Raw genomic sequence first — 27,463 nt, 5'->3', positions numbered from 1 at the left:
TTCATGAGTTGCTGATAAAATCATTGATTCATGTTCCTGTTCATGTGGAGCAGAGTGTGTTCACCTTTATTTAATCTGATTATTGAATCACTCAGTAGCTACGATTAAACAACATGAATCTGCATCCTACATCGGACAAACTGCTGCTCCCGGTAACTGATGATTCATTGGCAGCTCTTTTTCTGATTGGCCGCTGAAGATGAACTAAAAGTGAAGCGTGGGGACTTTTCCACAGACGCCGAGTGCTAGAGCCGATCCTCTGTCAGAGGGGAACCGGGTAAAGTCCTGGTTTCACAGAGACGCCTGAAGGCATCATGTGGTTGGACTGGATAGGTCAGGACGCTGAGGCTGCTGCGTGTTGTGTAGAGGTGTGTGTGTGTGTGTGTGTCATTAAGAGTCAAGGGTGTGTGGTCATGACCATAAACACACCACAGTATCAGTGTCTCAGTGAATTCTGCCAAAAAGAAAATGATTTCAAGACAGTATACATTTTGTCTCTATTTTTTTTGTCTGGTTGAAAAGAAAAAATGATCTCAAGTTTAGTAACAAACTTGGATGTATTAAAATAGTCCAGCTGATGCTGACCAGTAACAAGCTTTAACTACGGTTTGTAAGTGAACCAGCAGAGGAGCAATGTTGTGGATTTCAGGACTGAGGCCACTCATGAAGTTAAAAATAATTTTAAAAAGAAAAGTTTCTCATGTCTTGATTTAAGACAGAGTTACTTGTTCCTCATTAAATACTTTAAGCCTTTAATTCTGATGGTTAACCTTTGACCCCTGCAGTAGAAATGTTCCTCCAGCTCCTAAATTGTTATTTTGCTCACTGTGATGTAATTTCCTGGAGAATCTTCATATGCCTCATATCTCTCAAATCTGCACGACCTCAGCTTAAAAGGTTAAGTAAGTCAGTAAACCATAATGAATGATAAGCGTTCTGAAATTGGGTTATAGCTTTTTGAAAACTACAAAATTGTTTTTTCATCAATTAAAAAAACATACGGGACACAGGATTTGGTTTTTTTCAAAACCTGATTTTCCAACATGATGAGGTGGAAGACAGAGTTCCAACTATTATTATTCTGATTATTTGTGATAATTTCACAGCAGAGTGACAGAAGCTCCACAGCAGCTGAGTGTCAATCCTCTGACTTTTATTGTTTTTTAATTGTATTTTTATTTCATGAAGAATTCTCACCGTTAAAATAAAGTTTCAGATTTTACCATAAACATTTATTTAACAGTTAAAGTTTGTTTGAAAAGGCTTCGTGGAGAAACTGCTGAGTCCAGAGCAGCTGCTGCCTCTGTCTACCTGGACACCGGTGACGTCAGGTGATCTCTGCACTGTGATTGGCTGCAGTGCGAGTAAGAGCTCAGCTGCTGCCGCACTGTGTCAGTTAGTGTCGGTGAGCTCAGAGAGTCGGAGCTCCACGGACCTGCTGCTGGTCAGGACGACGATGATGATGATGAAGATGATGATGAAGGAGCTCGTCCTCGTCCTCGCTTGTGTCCTCAGTGTCTCTGCTGAAGGTAAGACTCACTGTGAGAATGACATTCACTGACACAACTACAGACAGTCAGTTAACTAACTAACTACAGACTGTTAAATAACTAGAGCCAGTTAACTAACTAACTGCAGACAGTCACTTAATAAACTACAGACAGTCAGTGAACTAACTAACTAACTAACTGCGGACAGTTAAATAACTACAGACAGTCAGTTAACTAACTACAGTCAGTTAGTGAACTACAGACAGTCAGTTAACTTACTACAGACAGTCAGTTAACTAACTACAGTCAATTAGTGAACTACAGACAGTCAGTTAACTAACTACAGACAGTCAGTTAACTAACTACAGTCATTTAGTGAACTACAGACAAGTCAGTTAACTTACTACAGACAGTCAGTTAACTAACTACAGTCATTTAGTGAACTACAGACAGTCACTACAGTCATTTAGTGAACTACAGACAGTCAGTTAACTTACTACAGACAGTCAGTTAACTAACTACAGTCATTTAGTGAACTACAGACAGTCAGTTAACTTACTACAGACAGTCAGTTAACTAACTACAGTCATTTAGTGAACTACAGACAGTCAGTTAACTAACTACAGTCATTTAGTGAACTACAGACAGTCAGTTAACTAACTACAGACAGCCAGTTAACTCACTACAGTCATTTAGTGAACTACAGACAGTCAGTTAACTTACTACAGACAGTCAGTTAACTCACTACATTCATTTAGTGAACTACAGACAGTCAGTTAACTAACTACAGACAGTCAGTTAGTGAACTACAGTCAGTTAACTAACTACAGACAGTCAGTTAACTAACTAGTCATTTAGTGAACTACAGACAGTCAGTTTACTTACTACAGACAGTCAGTTAACTAACTACAGTCATTTAGTGAACTACAGACAGTCAGTTAACTAACTACAGACAGTCAGTTAACTCACTACAGTCATTTAGTGAACTACAGACAGTCAGTTAACTTACTACAGACAGTCAGTTAACTAACTACAGTCATTTAGTGAACTACAGACAGTCAGTTAACTAACTACAGACAGTCAGTTAGTGAACTACAGACAGTCAGTTAACTAACTACAGACAGTCAGTTAACTAACTACAGACAGTCATTTAGTGAACTACAGACAGTCAGTTAACTAACTACAGACAGTCAGTTAGTGAACTACAGACAGTCAGTTAACTAAATACAGACAGTCAGTTAGTGAACTACAGACAGTCAGTTAACTAACTACAGACATTTAGTGAACTACAGACAGTCAGTTAACTAACTACAGACAGTCAGTTAACTAACTACAGTCATTTAGTGAACTACAGACAGTCAGTTAACTTACTACAGACAGTCAGTTAACTAACTACAGTCATTTAGTGAACTACAGTCAACTAACTACAGACAGTCAGTTAACTCACTACAGTCATTTAGTGAAGTACAGACAGCCAGTTAACTAACTAACTGCAGACAGTCACTTAATAAACTACAGACAGTCAGTGAACTAACTAACTAACTGCAGACAGTTAAATAACTACAGACAGTCAGTTAACTAACTACAGTCAGTTAGTGAACTACAGACAGTCAGTTAACTTACTACAGACAGTCAGTTAACTAACTACAGTCATTTAGTGAACTACAGACAGTCAGTTAACTAACTACAGACAGTCAGTTAACTTACTACAGACAGTCAGTTAACTAACTACAGTCATTTAGTGAACTACAGACAGTCACTACAGTCATTTAGTGAACTACAGACAGTCAGTTAACTTACTACAGACAGTCAGTTAACTAACTACAGTCATTTAGTGAACTACAGACAGTCAGTTAACTTACTACAGACAGTCAGTTAACTAACTACAGTCATTTAGTGAACTACAGACAGTCAGTTAACTAACTACAGTCATTTAGTGAACTACAGACAGTCAGTTAACTAACTACAGACAGTCAGTTAACTCACTACAGTCATTTAGTGAACTACAGACAGTCAGTTAACTTACTACAGACAGTCAGTTAACTCACTACAGTCATTTAGTGAACTACAGACAGTCAGTTAACTAACTACAGACAGTCAGTTAGTGAACTACAGTCAGTTAACTAACTACAGACAGTCAGTTAACTAACTAGTCATTTAGTGAACTACAGACAGTCAGTTAACTTACTATAGACAGTCAGTTAACTAACTACAGTCATTTAGTGAACTACAGACAGTCAGTTAACTAACTACAGACAGTCAGTTAACTCACTACAGTCATTTAGTGAACTACAGACAGTCAGTTAACTTACTACAGACAGTCAGTTAACTAACTACAGTCATTTAGTGAACTACAGACAGTCAGTTAACTTACTACAGACAGTCAGTTAGTGAACTACAGACAGTCAGTTAACTAACTACAGACAGTCAGTTAACTAACTACAGACAGTCATTTAGTGAACTACAGACAGTCAGTTAACTAACTACAGACAGTCAGTTAGTGAACTACAGACAGTCAGTTAACTAACTACAGTCAGTTAACTAAATACAGACAGTCAGTTAGTGAACTACAGACAGTCAGTTAACTAACTACAGACATTTAGTGAACTACAGACAGTCAGTTAACTAACTACAGACAGTCAGTTAACTAACTACAGTCATTTAGTGAACTACAGACAGTCAGTTAACTTACTACAGACAGTCAGTTAACTAACTACAGTCATTTAGTGAACTACAGTCAACTAACTACAGACAGTCAGTTAACTCACTACAGTCATTTAGTGAAGTACAGACAGTCAGTTAACTTACTACAGACAGTCAGTTAACTCACTACAGTCATTTAGTGAACTACAGGCAGTCAGTTAACTAACTACAGACAGTCAGTTAGTGAACCACAGACAGTCAGTTAACTAACTACAGACAGTCAGTTAACTAACTACAGACAGTCAGTTAGTGAACTACGGACAGTCAGTTAACTAACTACAGACAGTCAGTTAACTAACTACAGACAGTCATTTAGTGAACTACAGACAGTCAGTTAGTGAACTACAGACAGTCAGTTAACTAACTACAGACAGTCAGTTAACTCACTACAGTCATTTAGTGAACTACAGACAGTCAGTTAACTTACTACAGACAGTCAGTTAACTAACTACAGTCATTTAGTGAACTACAGACAGTCAGTTAACTAACTACAGACAGTCAGTTAGTGAACTACAGACAGTCAGTTAACTAACTACAGACAGTCAGTTAACTAACTACAGACAGTCATTTAGTGAACTACAGACAGTCAGTTAACTAACTACAGACAGTCAGTTAGTGAACTACAGACAGTCAGTTAACTAACTACAGTCAGTTAACTAAATACAGACAGTCAGTTAGTGAACTACAGACAGTCAGTTAACTAACTACAGACATTTAGTGAACTACAGACAGTCAGTTAACTAACTACAGACAGTCAGTTAACTAACTACAGTCATTTAGTGAACTACAGACAGTCAGTTAACTTACTACAGACAGTCAGTTAACTAACTACAGTCATTTAGTGAACTACAGTCAACTAACTACAGACAGTCAGTTAACTCACTACAGTCATTTAGTGAAGTACAGACAGTCAGTTAACTTACTACAGACAGTCAGTTAACTCACTACAGTCATTTAGTGAACTACAGGCAGTCAGTTAACTAACTACAGACAGTCAGTTAGTGAACCACAGACAGTCAGTTAACTAACTACAGACAGTCAGTTAGTGAACTACGGACAGTCAGTTAACTAACTACAGACAGTCAGTTAACTAACTACAGACAGTCATTTAGTGAACTACAGACAGTCAGTTAGTGAACTACAGACAGTCAGTTAACTCACTACAGTCATTTAGTGAACTACAGACAGTCAGTTAACTTACTACAGACAGTCAGTTAACTAACTACAGTCATTTAGTGAACTACAGACAGTCAGTTAACTAACTACAGACAGTCAGTTAGTGAACTACAGACAGTCAGTTAACTAACTACAGACAGTCAGTTAACTAACTACAGACAGTCATTTAGTGAACTACAGACAGTCAGTTAACTAACTACAGACAGTCAGTTAGTGAACTACAGACAGTCAGTTAACTAAATACAGACAGTCAGTTAGTGAACTACAGACAGTCAGTTAACTAACTACAGACAGTCAGTTAACTAACTACAGTCATTTAGTGAACTACAGACAGTCAGTTAACTTACTACAGACAGTCAGTTAACTAACTACAGTCATTTAGTGAACTACAGTCAACTAACTACAGACAGTCAGTTAACTCACTACAGTCATTTAGTGAAGTACAGACAGTCAGTTAACTTACTACAGACAGTCAGTTAACTCACTACAGTCATTTAGTGAACTACAGGCAGTCAGTTAACTAACTACAGACAGTCAGTTAGTGAACCACAGACAGTCAGTTAACTAACTACAGACAGTCAGTTAACTAACTACAGACAGTCAGTTAGTGAACTACGGACAGTCAGTTAACTAACTACAGACAGTCATTTAGTGAACTACAGACAGTCAGTTAGTGAACTACAGACAGTCAGTTAACTAACTACAGACAGTCAGTTAGTGAACTACAGACAATCAGTTAACTAACTACAGACAGTCATTTAGTGAACTACAGACAGTCAGTTAACTCACCACAGACAGTCAGTTAGTGAACTACAGACAGTCAGTAAACTAACTACAGACAGTCAGTCAGTGAACTACAGACAGTCAGTATTTCACCAGCTCTTCTGTCCTCAGGTCTACATGATGACCTTGCTGTCGGTGGCTGCTCAGACACTGGTGGAGAGTTCACATACAATCTGGATGGTGAAGAGAAGTGGTTTGCTGACTTCGTCAACAAGAGAGGAGTTAATCCTCAGCCCAGTTTCATAGATCCAATCACATACCCGGAAGGAGCCTATCAACAAGCTGAGGCCAATCTACAGATCTGCAGATCAAACCTGAACATCGTACGTGAAGCCATGAAGGACGTCCCACTGGAAAATGGTAAAAACTCATTTAAACTTCTGTCACTTTACTTTAACTCAATAAACTATAGGAAGTATCACAAAGTTTACACTTGATGAGCTAATAAATCAGAAATATGAAGAATTCATTTTCATATTTTAATCTAAAAGATAATAATTCTACAGTATATATCACGCTAAATTAAAGTGATAAATACTTCTCTGGAATAATCTCCCAGTAATACTTCAGTATGTGATTGAGACTAGGGGTGAAACGATTCCTCGAATAATTCGAAAACCTCGATTACAAAAAATGGAATTTTCTCTGCCTCGAGGAATTATTTATTTAATTGTAAAGCTCAAAGCATGTATTTCGCACTACCTTTAATCTGGCACAACGCGCTCACGTCACCCACGCAAAGGAAGGAGGAGGAGGAAGCGGACATGTTTGGTTGAAGGAGCGGGAAGAGGCGAGGGAAAACAATAATGACGACGAAAGAGAAGAACGTGTGGGAGCATTTCAGACTGAACACGAACAGAAAGGAGAACAAGGTGACATGTTCTCGTTGCAACACGGCCCTTGCATCAACTTCGATGTTGCAGCATCTCCACAGACGACACCGAGAACTGAGCGGAGGACACGACACAAGGTAAAAATAAAGAAGCGCAAATCAATGAGATTAAGGTTAATGTGTTATGTTAGTAAGGTACATTAACGTAATGTAATGTGGGGCTAACAGCGCTAACGTTAATGTACCTTTCTACACAAGGGGCTAGGTTTCTGTTAACTATGACTACTGTCCAATGTGTGGTTAGTTTATTACATTGGTGACCAGTCACGTGACTTCATACAGGGTTTGTTTAATCTGTAAAAAGACAGCACTGTGGAGCTAAGATGAAAAATTAAAACATGATAGTTAGCTGAGCAGTTGTCAAATTTAGCTCACTAATAAGTAGCTGGTCACTTCAAGCAGACAATACTGTGTTTGTCAGCTGGTGTAAGTTTAGGGTTCATAAATGCACAACCATGAACCTACTGTATTATGTCATTTAGTCTCAGAAATGTCAATTAACTAATTATTATTTCTCTTCTTTTTCAGTAAATCATCACAGTCTCGGATGGACAAATGTATTTGTGTTTGCAAATGTTTCAAGACCGAAGAAAAATACAGTTTGTTGTGAATTTAAGAAATAAAACTGTTTATCTGAAAAAGGAAACCAATTGGTCGTTCATTATTAAGTGAAATGTCTTATTTTCTCTTGTGTATTTATAATTGCTCTTTAACCAAGAAAAAATATGTTCTATCCGATTACTCGATTAATCGAACGATTTTTCAGTAGAATACTCGATTACTAAAATATTCGATAGCTGCAGCCCTAATTGAGACCATAATTTGATAAAAGTTGTCTTCCTGTACAGATCCTCCTTCCAGTCCGATGATCTACACCAGAGACTTTGTGGAGCTCGGAGAGAAAAACACCCTGATCTGTCATGTGACTGGTTTCTACCCTGCTCCTGTCCAAGTCTACTGGACCAAGAACGGAGAGAACGTGACCGAGGGAGCGAGTCTCAACGTTCCCTATCCCAACAAAGATGGGTCCTTCAGACAAACGTCCAGACTGGACTTCACCCCACAGTCGGGAGACGTCTACAGCTGTTCAGTGTCACATCCAGCTCTGAGCCAACCAGTGACCAGAATCTGGGGTAGGAAAACTTGATTTAAATAAATAAGATGAACATCTAAACTACAGCTGGTCAGCGAGATAGCTGTATCCAGATGTGGAGGTGAAGTTAACGTGTGTGTGTTTCTGTCTCCAGATGTGGAGGGGAAGTTAACATGTGTGTGTTTCTGTCTCCAGATGTGGAGGGGAAGTTAACATGTGTGTTTCTGTCTCCAGATGCGGAGTTGAAGTTAACATGTGTGTTTCTGTCTCCAGATGTGGAGGGGAAGTTAACATGTGTGTGTTTCTGTCTCCAGATGTGGAGGGGAAGTTAACATGTGTGTTTCTGTCTCCAGATGTGGAGGTGAAGTTAACGTGTGTGTTTTCTGTCTCCAGATGTGGAGTTGAAGTTAACATGTGTGTGTTTCTGTCTCCAGATGTGGAGGGCAAGTTAACATGTGTGTTTTCTGTCTCCAGATGTGGGGGGAAGTTAACATGTGTGTGTTTCTGTCTCCAGATGTGGAGGTGAAGTTAACATGTGTGTGTTTCTGTCTCCAGATGTGGAGTTGAACTTAACGTGTGTTTCTGTCTCCAGATGTGGAGGGGAAGTTAACATGTGTGTTTCTGTCTCCAGATGTGGAGGTGAAGTTAACGTATGTGTTTTCTGTCTCCAGATGTGGAGTTGAAGTTAACATGTGTGTGTTTCTGTCTCCAGATGTGGAGGGCAAGTTAACATGTGTGTTTCTGTCTCCAGATGTGGAGGGCAAGTTAACATGTGTGTTTTCTGTCTCCAGATGTGGAGGTGAAGTTAACATGTGTGTGTTTCTGTCTCCAGATGTGGAGGTGAAGTTAACATGTGTGTTTCTGTCTCCAGATGTGGAGGTGAAGTTAACGTATGTGTTTTCTGTCTCCAGATGTGGAGTTGAAGTTAACATGTGTGTGTTTCTGTCTCCAGATGTGGAGGGCAAGTTAACATGTGTGTTTTCTGTCTCCAGATGTGGGGGGGAAGTTAACATGTGTGTGTTTCTGTCTCCAGATGTGGAGGGGAAGTTAACATGTGTGTTTTCTGTCTCCAGATGTGGAGGGGAAGTTAACATGTGTGTTTTCTGTCTCCAGATGTGGAGGGGAAGTTAACATGTGTGTGTTTCTGTCTCCAGATGTGGAGGGGAAGTTAACATGTGTGTGTTTCTGTCTCCAGATGTGGAGGTGAAGTTAACGTGTGTGTGTGTGTGTTTGTCTCCAGATGTGGAGGAGCAGCAGCCCAGCACTGGACCTGCAGTATTCTGTGGACTGGGTCTGACTATTGGTCTGCTCGGTGTGGCTGCTGGAACCTTCTTCCTCATCAAAGGAAATGAGTGCAGCTGATTGGCTGAGGCTGATGATGTCAGGCTTTCTGAAGAGATCGTCCTATCAACCTTTAACCTGCTTCAGTCTGTTTTTTTGTCCGTCATTTTGCTGCTGTAATAAGATGATGTTTTTCTCCTGCTTTAAAGACGACCTCGTTGTTATAAAGAAAAAAATTGTGTTCTGTCTTTGATCAGCTGCAATAAAGCTTCACTCTGAGAATAAAGTAAAAGTAAAATCCACAATTTTCCTTTGATTTTCATTTAATTTTGTCAATCACTGATCACAATGATGACGCCAGCCGTTGACACATGATTCCAGTTTTGAAGTGTCAGTGATGATTAAAAGCTGCTGTCCTTGAAATACTTGAGATTAAATACATTTTAAAAAGCTCTGTAATCTGACAGTTATCTACAGTGTTTCGTCACTGATGTCACTGGGGTCGGCAAAATAAACTTTTCGATTGTCCAAGAACCCCTTTAACCATATATACCATGGAGTTTCCATTTTAACAAAGAAATCAACCAGTCTTTCCTAAATATTAAAATACATAGAATATACTTTTTTAGGACAAAACAGTAACAAGTAATCATGTCAGTTTAAATAGGATATGATCAAATACCTGAACATTGATTCTGTGAAATGATTCTGATTCACATAAGCCTCATGTTGATGTCAGGGCTCTTTACTGGGGATATGTGGGCAATAGCAAACAGCATAATTGTCAATAGCCCAAATCATTTTCAGGAATCCGACCTGTTCTGTATGTAGGTCTGCTACTATGCATATTGAAAATAGGCCAGCCCCAAGTATTTTATACTGCAAATCCCGCAATCCCCTAAAAGCCTCTTTGATCATGAGAACATTTACTGTAAATGTCTGGATCTGTGGCCTGTGGTGTTGTGATGCGGTGCCACATGAATCAAGCCGGGATCCATTAGTGAACTACACAGTGGCTCAATTCAGCGGTTCGACCCAACTTCCCCCACTCCACATGCTGACGTGTCTTTGGGCAAGACACCTATGTTCAGATGTAATGACAAATAATCTTGAAACATGAACTTTAACTTTTAAGACTAAAAATTCAGCCACTAAAATTATTTTAAAAAAAAATCATATAATTAGTCTATAACTGCTGCAAAGTTTCATAGTCGCTCATGGTACAGGAGACGACTGTGTAACAAGACTGTATTTATAACAGGAAAAATAAAACCATTTTTAAAACCAAAAGTTATCTAGCAGAAGAATGTTTTTCAGTAAACAACACGGCATTATTTCTCTTCGACTGAGGCTATACTGTCGCTACCTGTTGATTTAGGCTACAAGCTACCGTAGTTAATATTTTCGAAAGCCTTATTCACACTAAAGTTAAAGGGGTGTAAAATATCATCAGTCACGGATTTCAGTTGGTGGCTGGTAACATCCAATCATCGTCAATGTTTGATTTCATCGTACTCAGTCAGAGGAAGACGAGTCACTGCTCCTCATCGCTGCAGTGTCTGTCGGAAAAAAAACCTCATTTAAACTTCTGTCACTTTACTTTAACTCAATAAACTATAGGAAGTATCACAAAGTTTACACTTGATGAGCTGATGAGTCAGAAATATGAAGAATTCATTTTCATATTTTAATCTAAAAGATAATAATTCTACAGTATATATCAGGCTAAATTAAAGTGATAAATACTTCTCTGGAATAATCTCCCAGTAATACTTCAGTATGTTATTGAGACTAGGGGTGAAACGATTCCTCGAATAATTCGAAAACCTCGATTACAAAAAAATGGAATTTTCTCTGCCTCGAGGAATTATTTATTTAATTGTAAAGCTCAAAGCATGTATTTCGCACGGACTACCTTTAATCTGGCACTACACAGGAGAATGTCATGTGTCCAGGCCAGGACTTATCACACAGATGGGTCCATGTACAGGCCACTTGTAAAGTACTTCCTGTTTCATGGAGCTACCGTCAAACAAAAAATAAACCCATTTGTTCATTAACATTGTTTAAGTCTTAGGATTTGACCAACAAGAAGTCCATCATAGACGAGGTCCTACCTGAGGTCGTGTATGTGCTGAGAACACTTGAGTCTCCTCCAGGGAGCAGAGCCATGAGTGATGAGTGATGAGAGGAAGGAAAAGAAAAAGGATTTACGTTGCAATTTAACCTGTTTGAAAAAGAAATTACATTTATATCTGATGTTACTGAGAACCGCTCATTGTTTTTTCTGTAGATTTGACATTAGGAATAAAAAACCTTTTCAGGGAGGAAACTTCAGAGTGTAAAAACTTCCTGGAGTTTAACCTGTAATTGGATTGTGGGATTTTAAATTGTTCGTTTGTAGTTTGTGACTTGAGGTGAAACCGTGACATCCAGTGAGTTTTCTTTCTTTCTTTATACCTGTACATGATTAGTTCTCCCCGTGTTTTCCGACAGAACCCCCCCCCCCCACACACACACACACCACTTGTCCCTGTGTCTCCTGATCTTCTACTTGTTGAGACACTCGACTGTTTAAACTCTCCTGACTCTCATGGTTTCTGTGCCATGAGCAGTGTTGTCTACCTGGTAACAAGTGACGCTGCAGGTCATGTGATCTCTGGTTTTAAGAGCAGCTCTCAGTCAGACTGAGTCAGTGTTGGTCAAGTGAGCAGAGGAACATGGCTTCATCCTTTCTCAGCTTCGCCCTCCTCTTCATCACTGTCTACACAGCAGGTAGGATCAATACACTGAGCACTGATCAATACACTGAGCACTGATCAATACACTGAGCACTGATCAATACACTGAGCACTGATCAATACACTGGCGATTATCTGACTCTGTTGTCTGTTCTTCAGATGGATTTCTGAATTATGTAGAGGATCACTGTGTGTTCAACTCCACTAAGCTGGACGACATTGAGTACATCAGATCTTACTATTACAACAAGCTGGAGGTCACGAGGTTCAGCAGCAGCGTGGGCAAGTATGTTGGATACACAGAGTTTGGTGTGAGGAACGCAGAGGCCTGGAACAATCTCCCGGGAGAGTTGTCTCGAATGAGAAATGAGAAGGAGAGGTACTGTCTCATCAACGTGGGAAGTGACCAGGAAGCTATTCTGACTAAGTCAGGTGAGTGTGTGTTTGTGTAACATCGTCACATCTTCATGTTCAACCTCACATTCATCAACACGGACCCCCGTTTATAATAAACGTTTCAAATGGGGGGAAAAAAAAAAATCATAAGAACGAAAGTAAATTTTAAAACATAAATATAATATTTGATATATGTATGTATTAATAACATGGATGTATTTCTTTACTTGGTGTTTGACGCTTTAACATTTGATTTCATGAAAAGTCCTGCTACTTTCTTTGTGGAGAAAACCTTTTCAGCTCTGTGTTGCCAGCTGCTGGTCAAACACCGGTACTACAAACACTGGACTTCCTTTAAGTGCTGTTCTTTTTAAAAAAAAAATGTTAAATGATTCTTTGAAGCCTTGTGATGTCACTTAAACAATCGAACCACAGACTCCATGATCCGGTTCCACAGACCAGACTGATCTTACACATCGTCAGTAGAATTTGAATTTGAGTTTAGGTGCAGCGTGACGACGACGACTGCTGCTGATATTAACAACAGATCTAACAACACAATCTGTGCTCCAGTTAAACCCTACGTCCGACTTCACTCTGAGGAGCACCATGGTGGGAAACATCCTACCGTGCTGGTCTGCGGCGTCTTCGACTTCTACCCCAAACGGATCAGAGTGAGCTGGCAAATAGACGAGAAGGAAGTGACCTCGGGCGTCACTTCCACCGATGAGCTGGCGGACAGTGATTGGTACTACCAGATCCACTCTCACCTGGAGTACACACCCAGGTGAGTCCAGACCAGGCAAGCTGAAGGCCCAGTTAGAAGAGCAGTGTCACAGAAAAGTGAGATGTTGGTGTGTGTTGCAGGTCTGGAGAGAAGGTCTCCTGTGTGGTGGAACACGCCAGCCTGAAAGAACCGCTGGTTACTGACTGGGGTAAATAGCTGTCTGTCTGTCTGCATACAGTGTCTGTCTGCTCACCTGTCTGTCTGCTCACGGGTCTTTCTTCCCGTCCGTTGTCAGATCCGTCCATGCCCGAGTCAGAGAGAAACAAGATCGCCATCGGAGCCTCCGGACTGATCCTAGGTCTGACCTTATCTCTGGCTGGATTCATCTACTACAAGAGGAAGGCACGAGGTCAGACACCCAGTCTAAAACATTCTTACACCAGTTTACACCAGTTTACACCAGTCATATACCAGTTTACACCAGTCCACATTGTACTGCAGTCTGTTCTCGATCAATGTGTCCATTTCAGACCCGGTTTACCACATTACAAGTTCAGACGTCTTTAGTGTCAGATTGTAATCAGATCTAATGAAAACAGTAAAAACACATTATCATGATAAAGACAGTAAAACTACATTATTAGATTAAAGAGGAAAAAACTAAATTATCGGATTAAAGACAGTGTAAATACAGTATCAGAATCAGATACCAAAACTACATAATCAGACTACAAACAGTAAAAACTACATTATCATAATAAAGACAGTAAAATACATTATTAGAATTAAGACAGTAAAAACAACAAAATTGGACTAAAGACACTAACGACATCATCAGACTTAAGACAGTAAAAACTATTAGAATAAAGACAGTCAAAACTAAACAATTGTTATAAAGAAAGTAAAAACTACTTTATCATAATAAAAACTGTAAAATACATTATTAGAAAAAGACAGGCAAAACTACATTATCGGTATAAAGAAAGTAAAAACTACATTTTCAGAATATTTTTCAAAAGAACGAAACAGTGTTTTCAGAAGACGTTTAATAGAGGGTCCTGACTTTGTAACTGCATCAGGCCGATTGTTCCTCAGTTGAGGTTCTCTGACAACACTTTCGGGGGAAAGAAGCGTCCCTCTGTTGGTTCTCACCGACTAAGTCAGGGTCCTGACCCCCGCCCCTTTTCCCAAACCAGTTCAGATCATCCAGGCCAGTTCAGACCAGCTCTGATGGTGTGTATTTGTCCTTGTCTCTCCTCTTTAAACCAGGACGGATCCTGGTTCCCACTAACTGAGTCTGGTGCTGCCACCTGCTGGACTGACCAGATTCTCTGATGTGGTTTTCTACTGGTCCAAACCCGATCCAGGACTGTACTCTGATACCCAGCTGGTCTAAACCTGATCCATCATACTGTACGCCACAGTCCAGTTCATTGTGTCAACGTGTTGTCGTTCCCTGTGTTCGCTGGATACCTGAGATGTTCAGGCTCCGTCAGAAGTCGTCATGACGACTGTGGTTTTCTCCGACAGTGCTGGATCAGGTTTAGTGTGGACTCTGGTGTATCAGCTGGATGCGAGCTCTGCTTCATATGCACATGATATGCTGCTTTACCGTGTGAAATCAATGCTTCTATGCACAAAGTGACTCAGTAACTGTGCTTTTAAATCCTGTTTGATCCAGTTCTTCGATGATTTGGGGCTTGTGGGTCGTGCGATCGTTAGATTCATATATTTTGACTGGAGTGGGACGTTTTCTAATCTCAATAAACCAACAGAAAACCCTGACACACTCTGCTTCGTGGATGAAATGTTAAGAAAATGAATCTGTGATGAATCATCATTGATCATAAACTCATGTGAACATTTGGAGACGTTCCACTGATTTCCTTGTGTTCGGTTCAGGTACAAACAGAATCACTGCGCAATTGTTGCACTGGTCCCTCGTCATTCAAAGAAGGAAAACACCGAGAGCAATATAGATATGATCACTATGATCAATATGGTGAGGCTGTTCTGATGCTCACAAGTAGAGAGATTCACAGGAATAGCAACGCTAAATGACATGATTATAAATACATATTAAGCATCACGTCATATTCAGCGCCAATGTGCATCAGCGGCACTCGATGGAAGAAGAGCAGAGTGGCAGACTGGAGCAGCCTCATCTGGAGCTTCGGTCGGAGGTATCCAAAATGAGTTGGCGAGCAGGAAAGTTGGGCTTAATGAGGCATAGATATTAATATACAAATACATTGGACTGCAGCCCTCACCGTGTGTGTGTGTGTGTGTGTGTGTGTGAGAGATCCGGATGTAGTCACCATGTCAGACTCGGTGTAGTTCATTCTCCAGGCCACCGGAGGCTCCACTGCCGCTGATCCTCTCTCTGTTGTCATATAACAGACTGACTGCAACTCTGGACTTATGTAACACACACACACACACACACACACACACACACACACACAGGGTAGAGGAAGATAGGAGATGAGGAGGTAGAGGAGGGGAGCAGCACAGACAAGTTGTTGTTTATGATAGAAACTGATGAATTGGCCAAAAACACCGGTCAGGTCAGGTGTTCGGTCACGTCACAGCAGCTGCTGTATATATTCCACTTTTACACCTTGGGGTTGAAACCAATCCCAAGTCTGTAGTCCTAAAACCCATAAATATTCCCGTTTGTAGTCCTAGAACCTGTAATTATTGCAGTTTGCGTCGTGGCTCCGCCTCCTCCATTTCCTCCCATGAAATACAAAGAAAGGTTTTTAGTTTTTTTGGTTTTCAGTTTAATTTCTTTGTTGTTGTTTTTTTTAAATCGACTGTTGAACACAAGGACAGTTTCAGGCAGGAGAAATCATCCAATCACAAACAAGTAAGAGCATATGACATCATACAGCAGGACCATCTCATTGGCTGGTCACTCTTTGAAGGAAGACCATTGGTGGAGAGCAGGACAGGTGTGTGTGTGTGTGTCTGTGAGGGGAGGGGGGGGGTTTCAGGGGGGCAGGACAGAGTGATTGATAGACAGTTGAGGAGACGGGTGACTGTGTCACATGGCCGTGGTTGTCGTGGTAACGGTGATGCTCAGCCCCATGATAACGATAGTGAATAAAAACTAATAAGTAAACAAATCAAAAAGAAAAAAGTGACTACCCAAAATTTCCCAAAGCGCTAACTAACTAGACCACTACCTGGTTAAGTTAATGACTAATTAATGATCTAATAAACCAAACGAGCCAATCAAAGAGGAGAAAACAAAATGTGACGTCAAACACCAACACTGCTGCCATGGAAACTACAACTATCTCTGACCTGCTTCCATGGCAACAGACCAGTTACACGGACCAGTTTCTGAACGGGTTTGTGATCTGGTTTATCTTTGTTCTGGTTTATGGTTCAATGTGGTCTGTAGTGTCTGAACTGGTTGATGGTTCGATGTGGTCTGTAGTTTCTTAAACATAAAATTTACACAAACAAGCGACAAAAATGAATAAATAAATAAAAATGAATAAATAACAGATTGAAGGTTGACCCGTCAACAGCTGGGTGATCAATAATTTTGTTTTCGATTCATGCAGATTGATAAGATCATTGACCGTTTGTCCTCTCTTCAGTCCGTCCTCAGTGGCAGTGACATCAGAGCGCGTGTGCGTGCTGATTGGCCGGTTTCAGGGTCTAGGTGTGTTTGAGTCAAAGCTGCACTGAGTCTGTCGTACAGACGATCACATCACAGAAAAACACAAAATACAAAAATGTGTCGTTTACGGGGGGGGGGGACTGTCAGTGAACGCATCATGACGCTGGAGGTCAGTTTGTGGCTTTAATAGGACGAGGACAGACTCACTATAGTTTCATTAAACATCTGGATTAGTGCAGCTTTAGTGTGTGTGTGTGTGTGTGTGTGTGTGTGTGTGTGTGTGTGTGTGTGTGCGTGCGTGCGTGCGTGTGTGCGTGCGTGCGTGTGCGTGCGTGTGCGTGCGTTTTGCAGTGCTTCTATTTGTCGTTGATCCGTAGTTTGAAGGAAACCCGTCCGGCGAACTTGTCCCTCTCGCTGCCGGTGGCGAGAGTGTTGGAGTTGATTTTACACTCCACGTTGATGTCTGTGTTCATGGAGGCGTTCAGGAACTTCACGGCCACCAGCGGCTGAGTGTAGTTCACCTGAGACAGCAAACACATCGCACGCACAAGCACGCACGCACGCACGCACGCACGCACGCACGCACGCACGCACGCACGCACGCACGCACGCACGCACGCACGCACGCACGCACGCACGCACGCACGCACGCACGCACGCACACACACACACACACACACACACACACACACACACACACACACACACACACACACACACACACACACACACACACACACACACACACACACACACACACACACACACACACACACAGACTCATCAGTACGATACGTGTATGTGGATCTAATGGATCATATTAGAGCTTGACGGATATACACATGGATCAATCGATCAGTCTTCTTAGCCAAGTTCCATTTGTTCTCCACAGGCCAGGGACAGTCTAAACGTGTCGTTAGATGTTGAATTGTGGATTTAAAATAGTATGTTTGAAGACAGGATCACTCACTGTGTGTGTGTGTGTGTGTGTGTGTGTGTGTGCGTGTGCATGTGTTACCTGAGCTTTCTTGCCGTAGTATGGGTAGTACATGAGATTGAACGTGCCATTAGGAGGATAATACACCAGAGGTCCGATCTTGTCACTGTCCTCCCTCTGTGAACACACACACACACACACACACACACACACACACACACACACACACACACACACACACACACACACACACACACACACACACACACACACACATACACACACACACACACACACACACACACACATACACACACACACACACACACACACACATTTACTACTTGTCTCCTCTGCTTCAGCAGCACAAACCGTCTGACATCACTTCAGCTTCTTTTCATCATAGTTTGAGACATTGTGATACAAAAGACAAAAATATTGAATTATTCAATATTCAAATACTCACTCAGTTGCAAACTTGATCAAATCCCTCTGTCTATTTACAGTCTATTATTAGACATCAAACATTATTTCTACTGCTCCTTTGCTTTTCTAGTTATTTGATCATATTCTTTACAGTTGCTGTGTTGCTTTAACTTAATTGACCTGCAGGTGTCAGTGTTTCATACGAAGAACTTCATTCATGGCTGTGATGATACAGGTGAGGAGAGGGAGGGAGGGGTGCTGCGTTCTAACTCTGTGGGTCTAAGCTGAGTTAAAGGTTCTATGTTCTACCGTTCTTACCCAATCATCTTCTCCCATTCTGTATCTCTGAAGACAGAGACAAGACACACGAATGAAGACAGATGGACAGAGAGATAGACAAACAGACAGACACACAGAGACAAGACACAGGACATGATGACAGACAGACGGAGAGACAGAGACAAGACAAAGGACATGAAGACAGATGGACAGACAGTCGCACAGAGAGAGAGACACAGACAGACAGAGACAAGACACAGGAGATGATGACAGACAGACAGACAGAGACAGAGAGATAGACAGACACAGACAGACAGAGACAGAGAGATAGACAGACAGACAGACAGAGACAAGACACAGGAGATGATGACAGACAGACAGACAGAGACAGAGAGATAGACAGACACAGACAGACAGAGACAGAGAGATAGACAGACAGACAGACAGAGACAAGACAGAGGACATGAAGATAGACAGACAGACACAGACAGACAGACAGACAGACAGACAGAGATGGAGAGAGAGAGAGAGAGGCAGAGTGAAAAAAAGAGAAGGACAGACAGAGAGAGAGAGAGAGACGGAGACAGACAGGTTCAGACCTTGGCTCCACAGGTGACATAAGGAGACTGACCGTCCTTTCCCGGCAACATATTGATCACCTGGAGAGACAGACAGGTAGACAGACAGGTCAGGAGAGGGACTTACCCCACCCACCAAACTCTCTGGTTAATTATCCTGTATCTGTTCACACTGAACTGATGGTGACCAGCTGCTGTTTGCAGTGAATCCAGTGATGAAAAGTCAACTGTCACTGGATTCACTGGTGACACTGAAGGAAACTTAAAAACATCAAGATTCTCTATGAAGTCTGTGTCACATGACAGTGTGACATCACTTCATCAGGAAGTGATGTCACACTGTGTCACATGTCTGTGTCGACTGCAGCTCACCTCCTAGTCTGCACATGTGTAAACTGGACCAAACACAAATCTCCTCGTGTCGGCTGGTTTGCAATAGGTTTAAAATTGGGGTCAGGGGTCAGAGGTCAACGTACCCGGTTCAGTTTGATGAGGATGCAGGGCTGACCTTTGTTGTAACCATAGAAACGGTCTGACACCCCAGAACACTCCTCCAACATCGTCCGATTGAACTGACAGGAGCGCTTTGGATTGTTCCTCACCTGTGGAGAGACAGACAGGTGAGCAGATAGAAAGGGAGACAGGTGGTCAAACAGGCTGACAGAGAGTGAGACGGGTTAACCTCGCCACTGTCCTCTTGAATGAAGTACTGATCTGCGGGGCAGTTATCATTGGTCTGAGCCTGGTGGCTGTCGTTGTACGCTGCAAACAGACAGACAGACAGACAGTCTGACTATATCTTCATCGTAACAGGTACATTGGACTCAATAATCAATAACATTGGATAATTAATATAAATATTGATGAATGAGCGCCTCACGAGACAGGAAGGTGTTGAGGTTTTGGACGAGGTTGTCCCAGCTCTCAGTCTCCGAGACCGAGAACGTGATCTCCAGCTGGTCGCCCTTCGGACGGATCATCATCCCTGACACATGAAAACATCGTGCGCGTTAACCAATCACAGCCGGAACCTCGTTAGCCAATCACAGCGTGACACACATTGACTCCCACATCATTTGTCACGGTGAGTATTGTGTTATTAATGTTGTTTATACATGAATTGAGACTAATATAATCAAGACATTGATCGGTCGTGTATCGTAGACACAGGTGTGTGTTGTCGGGTGCGTTTGATCCTCTCACCCGGAGTGACCAGGCGGTCCTGCCAGGTGGGTTTGTAGTCGTCGAGCGTCAGCAGCATGATGTACATGGTGAGAGCAAACATTCCCGCCAGAAACAGGTAGAAGACCAGGTAGAAGAGCAGGATCAGACCTGGGGGGTGGAGGGTGGGGGGTGTCACAGAGCAGGAGTTTTATTACACAGTAAAGTACATTACGTCCTTTCTCCCCCCCTACCCCCCTCTCCTCTAAATGCCATCTTTATAATCCTCTTGGGTTTAGCCCCGCCCCCAGCTGATGACCTACATTATGTCTGAATGGAGGAGGTAGGGGGGGTGGGGGGAGACAGATGGGGGAGGGTCTAATCTCTGTCCGCTCTCTCTCTCCCTCTCAGTGACTTTAAAATGGCTATGCATCAGTTGTTACCCCGGCAACACAAAAGTCCTGCCCTCCGATTGGCTGACAGAGCTCTGTAAAAAAACTAAAAAAAAATCAGCTTTCTTAACGTTGACCTGCAGGTTACCATCGCAACAAGACTGATAATTCACTATGTCTTGGCTTGGGGATCGATTAGGAGAATCATTATTGTGTTTATATATTAGTTTTTTGGTTTTGATTGATCAGTGTTCTTGTTATCGGGAGTAAATATTTTTTTACAACATTGTGTTTTTAATGTGGAATGAAAACAATCGGATCCGTTTCTGACCATTCGGTCAACGTGCGCCCTCTGCTGGTGATCCATTAATCTGCCTCAGAGTTGTGAGTTTTGCGTTGTTGTTTCTTTCAGATGATGTGTGGCCCCAGACCGCGTCTCTTCCTGTTTCCATAGAGCATCAAACGACCCCCAACTCTGGAAGGAATCCAATATCGTGCCTGTCGCAAAAAAGAATTTCTGAACGGATAAAATGGTTCATCAACCAGCGAAGCTCCTCTCATGAGGATGGTGCCTCAGCAGCAGCTACAGCAAGAGATCTCATTCGCACGGCGGCCATTTTCCTGCAACATCACGCTCCGACGTCGCTGTGATCGGAATAACATCGTCGTGCTGCTCCGTGGTTTGATAAGTCATATGAGCGTAGAACACACCCGGTCCACAAGATGGAGCCTCACTGTCTTTCACACCGGTCCTGGAATCTCCGCCTTGGGTTCAATGCGCCGATTTCCAGGAGGATCAGTGAGTTAAATCGGACCTGGAGTCAGCGTGAACCTGTTAAAGGCTCCTGCAGCAGGGTTAATGTCATCAGACGTGTCCTCGGGTGCAGATTAGACAGGATTACATCAGAAACCTGATCCAGGTTCACAGAGTCAGTTTAGTATCATCATAATCACAGTATAGCGTGTCCTCCTTGACCCGACAACTCTTGACACTTTCTGACTAAAACACAGACCAGCTTCACGTTTTAGGAGAATCTTTGAAATGAAAATGCCAAAGAGACAAAGTTAACTTTTTATTCAGGCCGTGTGAGTCGTGAGAGGTGAAACGACAGGGTGGGACGGATACAACATCTCCAAACACCTGGCCACCATCTTAACCCCCGGGTCGGATTTATTCCAACAAGGAAAGAGAAATTAGACTGGACCCCGATGAAACCACGGCGTCATATGACATTCACTTCTCTTTTTACATCCCGCCACACAGGGGCGGTTCACATATCAAGGAAGCGACTCCTGCAAGACATGACATGTGGATTGCACCTGAGTCAAAATCCAAACACGGGAGGTTGAAAACCTTCTCGGAATCAACGCAGTGGTCGCCAACTCGAGTTCACCCGTGAGGGTGTCAGAGAAAGCAGTCTGACCTGAAGAAGGCAGAAGCCTCAACGTCCAAGTTTATAGGTAAAAACACACACACACAGATCAACACTTACTATTCAGAACCACCCAGCTCAGCAAGTAGACACAAGAACCGAGGGGAAGGTGAAGGCAAACTGGACCTTTATCAAAACCACCAAAGCAAACAGAACCTATGGGTGTCCTGAACGAGTCGGCCTGGGGGTCAACGACCTGCACGTTTGACACCATGACCCTCTAGACAGGCAATGAGGTGAAACACCCGAAATCTCCCGATGAGAAGTGAAACATTCGGCTGCAGCACGTGGCTCAGGTGCGAACCGCAATGCCGTCGTTACCACGGCTACGGCAGCATCTACAGCTGATCAGGAAGCCCCGGGTGAGGGGCGTGGCCTCCAGCAGCTGACCAATTGGAGCAGACTTGTCTTGAGCTAAACCGAGTATTTGAGACTGAGAAGAGCGATCGATGGTCACAGCAGATTAACACTGGGAACCTGTACATGTGTGTACTGTCCCTTTAAGTAATGAGAGCAACTGTCCTCACGAATACATCGAGGCCCATGTTTGTGTGTGTGTGTGTGTGTGTGTGTGCCTCTGTGTGGACAGATTACAGTCCAATCAACCTCGTCTGTCTGTTTAATCCAGATTAACACACACTCTGTTCAGTTCATTGTGTGTGTGTGTGTGTGTGTGTGTGTGTGTGTGTGTGTATGTGTGTGTGTGTGTGTGTGTGCATCAGTGTGTAAGAGTGTGTGTTTGCAGGGGTTTTCTGTGTCCTTCAGGCTCCATCATCCACTGCCCTGGTGCATGATGGGAGACATGGTGACATCATCACGGGGTACTTATGTAAAGACTGAGCTGCCTTGAAATCAGTTAGGAGGGTTTTAACATCGGTGTGATATTATACAGACCGTCTGTGTGAACAGGTGACAGGTGCCTACAGGTGACAGGTGTGAACATGTGACAGGTGTCTACAGGTGACAGGTATCCACTGGTGACAGGTGTGAACATGTGACAGGTGTCTACAGGTGACAGGTGTGAACAGGTGACAGGTGTCTACAGGTGACAGGTATCCACTGGTGACAGGTGTGAACAGGTGACAGGTGTCTACAGGTGACAGGTATCCACTGGTGACAGGTGTGAACATGTGACAGGTGTCTACAGGTGACAGATGTGAACATGTGACAGGTGTCTACAGGTGACAGGTATCCACTGGTGACAGGTGTGAACAGGTGACAGGTGTCTACAGGTGACATGTGTGAACATGTGACAGGTGTCTACAGGTGACAGGTATCCACTGGTGACATGTGTGAACATGTGACAGGTGTCTACAGGTGACAGGTGTGAACATGTGACAGGTGTGAACATGTGACAGGTGTCTACAGGTGACAGGTGTCTACAGGTGACAGGTGTCTACAGGTGACAGGTGTCTACAGGTGACAGGTGTCTACAGGTGACAGGTCTCTACAGGTGACAGGTGTGAACATGTGACAGGTGTGAACATGTGACAGGTGTGAACATGTGACAGGTGTCTACAGGTGACAGGTGTCTACAGGTGACAGGTCTCTACAGGTGACAGGTATCCACTGGTGACAGGTGTGAACATGTGACAGGTGTGAACAGGTGACAGGTGTCTACAGGTGACAGGTATCCACTGGTGACATGTGTGAACAGGTGTTGTATCAGACTGTGCCTGCTGTGGCAGATCATGACCTTAATAAAAAGGTAGAAAAACTAGATCTGTCAGTTGTGTCTTAATCCGTTTCGACAGAGTCAAGTCTGTTTTTGATGCTGTTGGTAGAATACATATATACATCTGTGTATTAGCTTCTCGTCTACACCGAGACACGGAGCAGTGTTTCAGAGGATCAGCTTCTGAATTATTCTATTGCTAAGGCTATGATCGGTTCAAAGTTTCTAATGAGTTAGGCACATGTCGACAAAGGGAAATTTCATACCTTTGTATGAAGAATAACAAAACCTCACTTTCTCACAACTGAGGTGAAACTTCTTCCTGTTTCACTTATTATTCTCTGACAAATGGAAGTTTACAACTTTTCACATGCATCAAAAAATTAATGTTAAAATTGTCTAAAAGAGCTTCGCTTTGTGTTTCGACCTCCATCATAAATGTTCCATTGCGGTGCAGAAGGTTCTACATACTGTACAACCATTTCTGCTGCTTATCACGCCACTGCCATTGTCTTATTCGTATATTTTAGGCGGTTTCATGAGTGTAAATGAAAAAAATCTCAAAGGTTTATGTGAAAAATCATCATCATCATCATCATCATCATCATCATCGTGCCAGCAGGACTGTGAGATTATGTGCTATAGTGTGTGGAGTTCGTCTTTAAAGATCTGACGGTGATACTGGAGACACGCAGTACTGCAGAATACACACTACCGTACACACGTACACACACACGTGTACACACACACACACACACACACACACACTCGTCCTATTTTCTGTCAAATTCATCCAGCCACCTTTAAGAGCGAGAGCGAGAGAGAGAGAGACAGATTATAAATAGAGAGAGAGTGACCTTCAGACAGAATATGGCTGACAGAGGACGGCCAAGCATCACTGAGACACAGAGAGAGAGAGAGAGAGAGAGAGAGTTGTATATACAGAGAGATATAAAAAGATTCTGCTTGTTTACACAATTTCTCGCATGATGAATGTTTATTTTGTATTCGTGAAGTTTCTTTTATTATAAATAATAATAATTATTATTATTATCATTATTACTAAATTAAGTTACAAAGAGCTTCACATGATTGTCCAGGGTTGAACAAAATAAAAAATAAAAAAAATGATCTAAAAATCATATGAGCTTTGGCTTTATTGTAACATCTGTATGAAGTCATTGATTATTTGATAAGAGGGAAAAGCTACTTGATCGGATGTCTCTTCTCTCCAACTCTCTACAAACTGTATTTATATTAAATATAAGTCTGGTCGGATACAAAATATTTATCTGTGATTATTTACAGTAAAAAAAGAAAGAAATAGATTCTGTTGGTTTATTCAACGTTCTTGATCAAACATTGTGCCGAATGTGCTCCAGATGTGGAATTGCTCTGGTCACTGTTCAAGAACCCCTCGGACTCAATAAAGATCTTTGCTTTTGAATCCGACAGACTGAGTCGGTGGTGAGCATCGACCGAGCGACCTGCTGATGATATTCCCCGTTGATTGGCCAGTTGGTCGAGGTGACGTCATCGAACATGAAACATCACAATATTCACATTAAGAGAGAGAGAGATTGGACACTAACAGACAGAGGAAGAGAGACAGTCTGTTATATATGTTGCAGTATGCATATTTGTGTATTATTATCATAATATGAATCCTTACCTGTGGGTGTTACCATGATATGTACAGTAGTGTTACATGTGTGTCGTATTAGTATGTGTATTGTTACATACATGTGCTATTTTATGTCCGTTAGTGACATTAATGTCATCATTTCAACACAGAGAGAGAGAGAGAGAGAGAGAGAGTCGGTGGTAGAGCGACATTAATAATGGCTGACGGACAGAGAGAGAGAGAGAGAGAGAGAGAGATTAATAGAAAGTGAAATGGACTTACCCCAGCTGGAGGCGGTTCGGCCCAGCAGCTCATGGGTCCGCGGGTTCCAGAAGGAATCCCGCCAGCTGCCGGAGTCTGCGCGGTCCTCCTCCTTGGTGCCGGACATGGTGGTGAGGGTGAGGATGGAGACGAAGGTCTGTCCCTATACGCACGGACGGCGCGCGATGTTCCCCGCGATGACGGCACGAGCCTCCCGCCGCCGCTGCCGCTTAATTGTCCAATTCAAATTGTTAAAAAAAAAAAAGAGGGAGAGGATCAGTTACAGTAGTGGTATTGATCCTGCAGATCGATGGTGATCGATGGGATGAGACCGGGACAGATGAAGAGAGAGAGAGAGAGAGAGAGGACGGTGTCACTGCGGTAAACCTCCCCCTCCCACAATACGACTGAAGTCAGGCCAATCACAGAGCGGCTTCATCGGGAAAGACTCCGCCCACTGTACTCTGCGTGTGCTACATGAAGAAGAGAAAAAGGGGGCTGCATTAACCATCTCATCCAGACTTTGGATCACAGATCTTCACGATCATCTTCACGAGGAACGTCAATTAAGATAGAAAGATATCAGCCCCGAAATCAGGATGATATCAAAGTTGAGGTCTGGGTTACTGAGAACACTCACCTGGGCCTGTGAACACTCGCCTGGGCCGGTGAACACTCGCCTGGGCCCGTGAACCCTCGCCTGGGCCCGTGAACCCTCGCCTGGGCCTGTGAACCCTCGCCTGGGCCGGTGAACACTCGCCTGGACCCGTGAACCCTCACCTGGGCCTGTGAACCCTCACCTGGACCCGTGAACCCTCACCTGGGCCTGTGAACCCTCACCTGGGCCCGTGAACACTCGCCTGGGCCCGTGAAGTCTCGCCTGGACCCGTGAACCCTCACCTGGACCCGTGAACCCTCACCTGGGCCTGTGAACCCTCACCTGGGCCTGTGAACACTCGCCTGGGCCCGTGAAGTCTCGCCTGGACCCGTGAACACTCGCCTGGACCCGTGAACCCTCACCTGGACCCGTGAACCCTCACCTGGGCCTGTGAACCCTCACCTGGGCCTGTGAACCCTCACCTGGACCCGTGAACCCTCACCTGGGCCTGTGAACCCTCACCTGGGCCTGTGAACCCTCACCTGGACCCGTGAACCCTCACCTGGGCCTGTGAACCCTCACCTGGACCCGTGAACCCTCACCTGGACCCGTGAACCCTCACCTGGGCCTGTGAACCCTCACCTGGGCCTGTGAACCCTCACCTGGACCCGTGAACCCTCACCTGGACCCGTGAAGCCTAAAGGTTCAGAGTGACGTTTATCTGAGGAAGGTTTATCTGACCAGGACGTAACTTGTGGGGACCAGAGATTATCTTTAAGTGGGTCATTGTCAAAGATCTGTCCACCTCAGCTCTGTTCTCCTGAACTGTTGCAGAACTTATTCCTCAACACACATATCATTAAACAATTGATTCAGCTGCAATGAAATATAAAACATGAAACTACATAAAATATGAAACATTCATGTATATGAAATACAAAACCTCCATCAATATAAAAACATGAACCTATATAAAATCCCTATTAAATATAAAATGAGCCAATATAAAATCTCTATAAAATATAAAAACATGAACCTATTTAAAAGATGTAAAATATAAAAACGTGTGCCCATATAAAATATAAAAACATGACCCTATATTATCTATAAAAACATGAACCTATATATACACTATAAAACATGACCCTATATAAGCTATAAAAACGTACCTATATAAAACATG

At 42.8% G+C, this 27,463-nt stretch overlaps 3 protein-coding genes and 1 long non-coding RNA gene across 6 annotated transcripts; 3 read left to right on the top strand and 1 right to left on the bottom strand.

Moving 5' to 3' along the window:
* Nucleotides 1–1,372: 1,372 nt before the first annotated feature.
* On the top strand, nt 1,373–9,720 carry LOC118284801 (mamu class II histocompatibility antigen, DR alpha chain-like). Of its 2 annotated transcripts, none has more exons than XM_047336279.1 (4): nt 1,373–1,529; nt 6,264–6,512; nt 7,893–8,177; nt 9,378–9,720. In XM_047336279.1, exons 1-4 carry the CDS (start codon nt 1,457–1,459, stop codon nt 9,497–9,499), a joined length of 729 nt encoding a protein of 242 aa, XP_047192235.1. In that variant the 5' UTR covers nt 1,373–1,456; the 3' UTR covers nt 9,500–9,720. The 2 variants fall into 2 exon arrangements, with proteins under 2 accessions (XP_047192235.1, XP_047192236.1); XM_047336280.1 differs by lacking the exon at nt 9,378–9,720 and adding an exon at nt 8,251–8,324.
* On the top strand, nt 6,987–7,679 carry LOC124850836. The gene is made up of 2 exons (XR_007031882.1): nt 6,987–7,122; nt 7,573–7,679. It is a non-coding gene; the product is annotated as an uncharacterized LOC124850836 (long non-coding RNA).
* Nucleotides 9,721–12,036: 2,316 nt separating the features above from the next.
* On the top strand, nt 12,037–15,067 carry LOC118285121 (H-2 class II histocompatibility antigen, E-S beta chain). Its single transcript, XM_035608503.2, has 6 exons — nt 12,037–12,193; nt 12,319–12,591; nt 13,129–13,342; nt 13,423–13,490; nt 13,578–13,691; nt 14,552–15,067. Exons 1-6 carry the CDS (start codon nt 12,139–12,141, stop codon nt 14,575–14,577), a joined length of 750 nt encoding a protein of 249 aa, XP_035464396.2. The 5' UTR covers nt 12,037–12,138; the 3' UTR covers nt 14,578–15,067.
* A 974-nt stretch (nt 15,068–16,041) lies between these two features.
* On the bottom strand, nt 16,042–26,389 carry atp1b2a (ATPase Na+/K+ transporting subunit beta 2a). Of its 2 annotated transcripts, XM_035608151.2 has the most exons (9): nt 25,704–26,389; nt 20,340–20,468; nt 20,017–20,121; nt 19,819–19,898; nt 19,613–19,738; nt 19,158–19,217; nt 18,598–18,624; nt 17,935–18,030; nt 16,042–17,437 (listed from the first exon to the last, which is right to left on the bottom strand). In XM_035608151.2, exons 1-9 carry the CDS (start codon nt 25,807–25,809, stop codon nt 17,273–17,275), a joined length of 894 nt encoding a protein of 297 aa, XP_035464044.1. In that variant the 5' UTR covers nt 25,810–26,389; the 3' UTR covers nt 16,042–17,272. The 2 variants fall into 2 exon arrangements, with proteins under 2 accessions (XP_035464044.1, XP_035464052.1); XM_035608159.2 differs by lacking the exon at nt 18,598–18,624 and having other exon boundaries at nt 25,704–26,369.
* Nucleotides 26,390–27,463: the final 1,074 nt, after the last annotated feature.

The sequence above is a fragment of the Scophthalmus maximus genome, chromosome 12, assembly GCF_022379125.1.
Source record: "Scophthalmus maximus strain ysfricsl-2021 chromosome 12, ASM2237912v1, whole genome shotgun sequence".
NCBI classification, from domain to species: domain Eukaryota; kingdom Metazoa; phylum Chordata; class Actinopteri; order Pleuronectiformes; family Scophthalmidae; genus Scophthalmus; species Scophthalmus maximus.
Note: the sequence above shows the minus strand (reverse complement) of the source record. Positions and strands in the feature narration are given on the sequence as shown.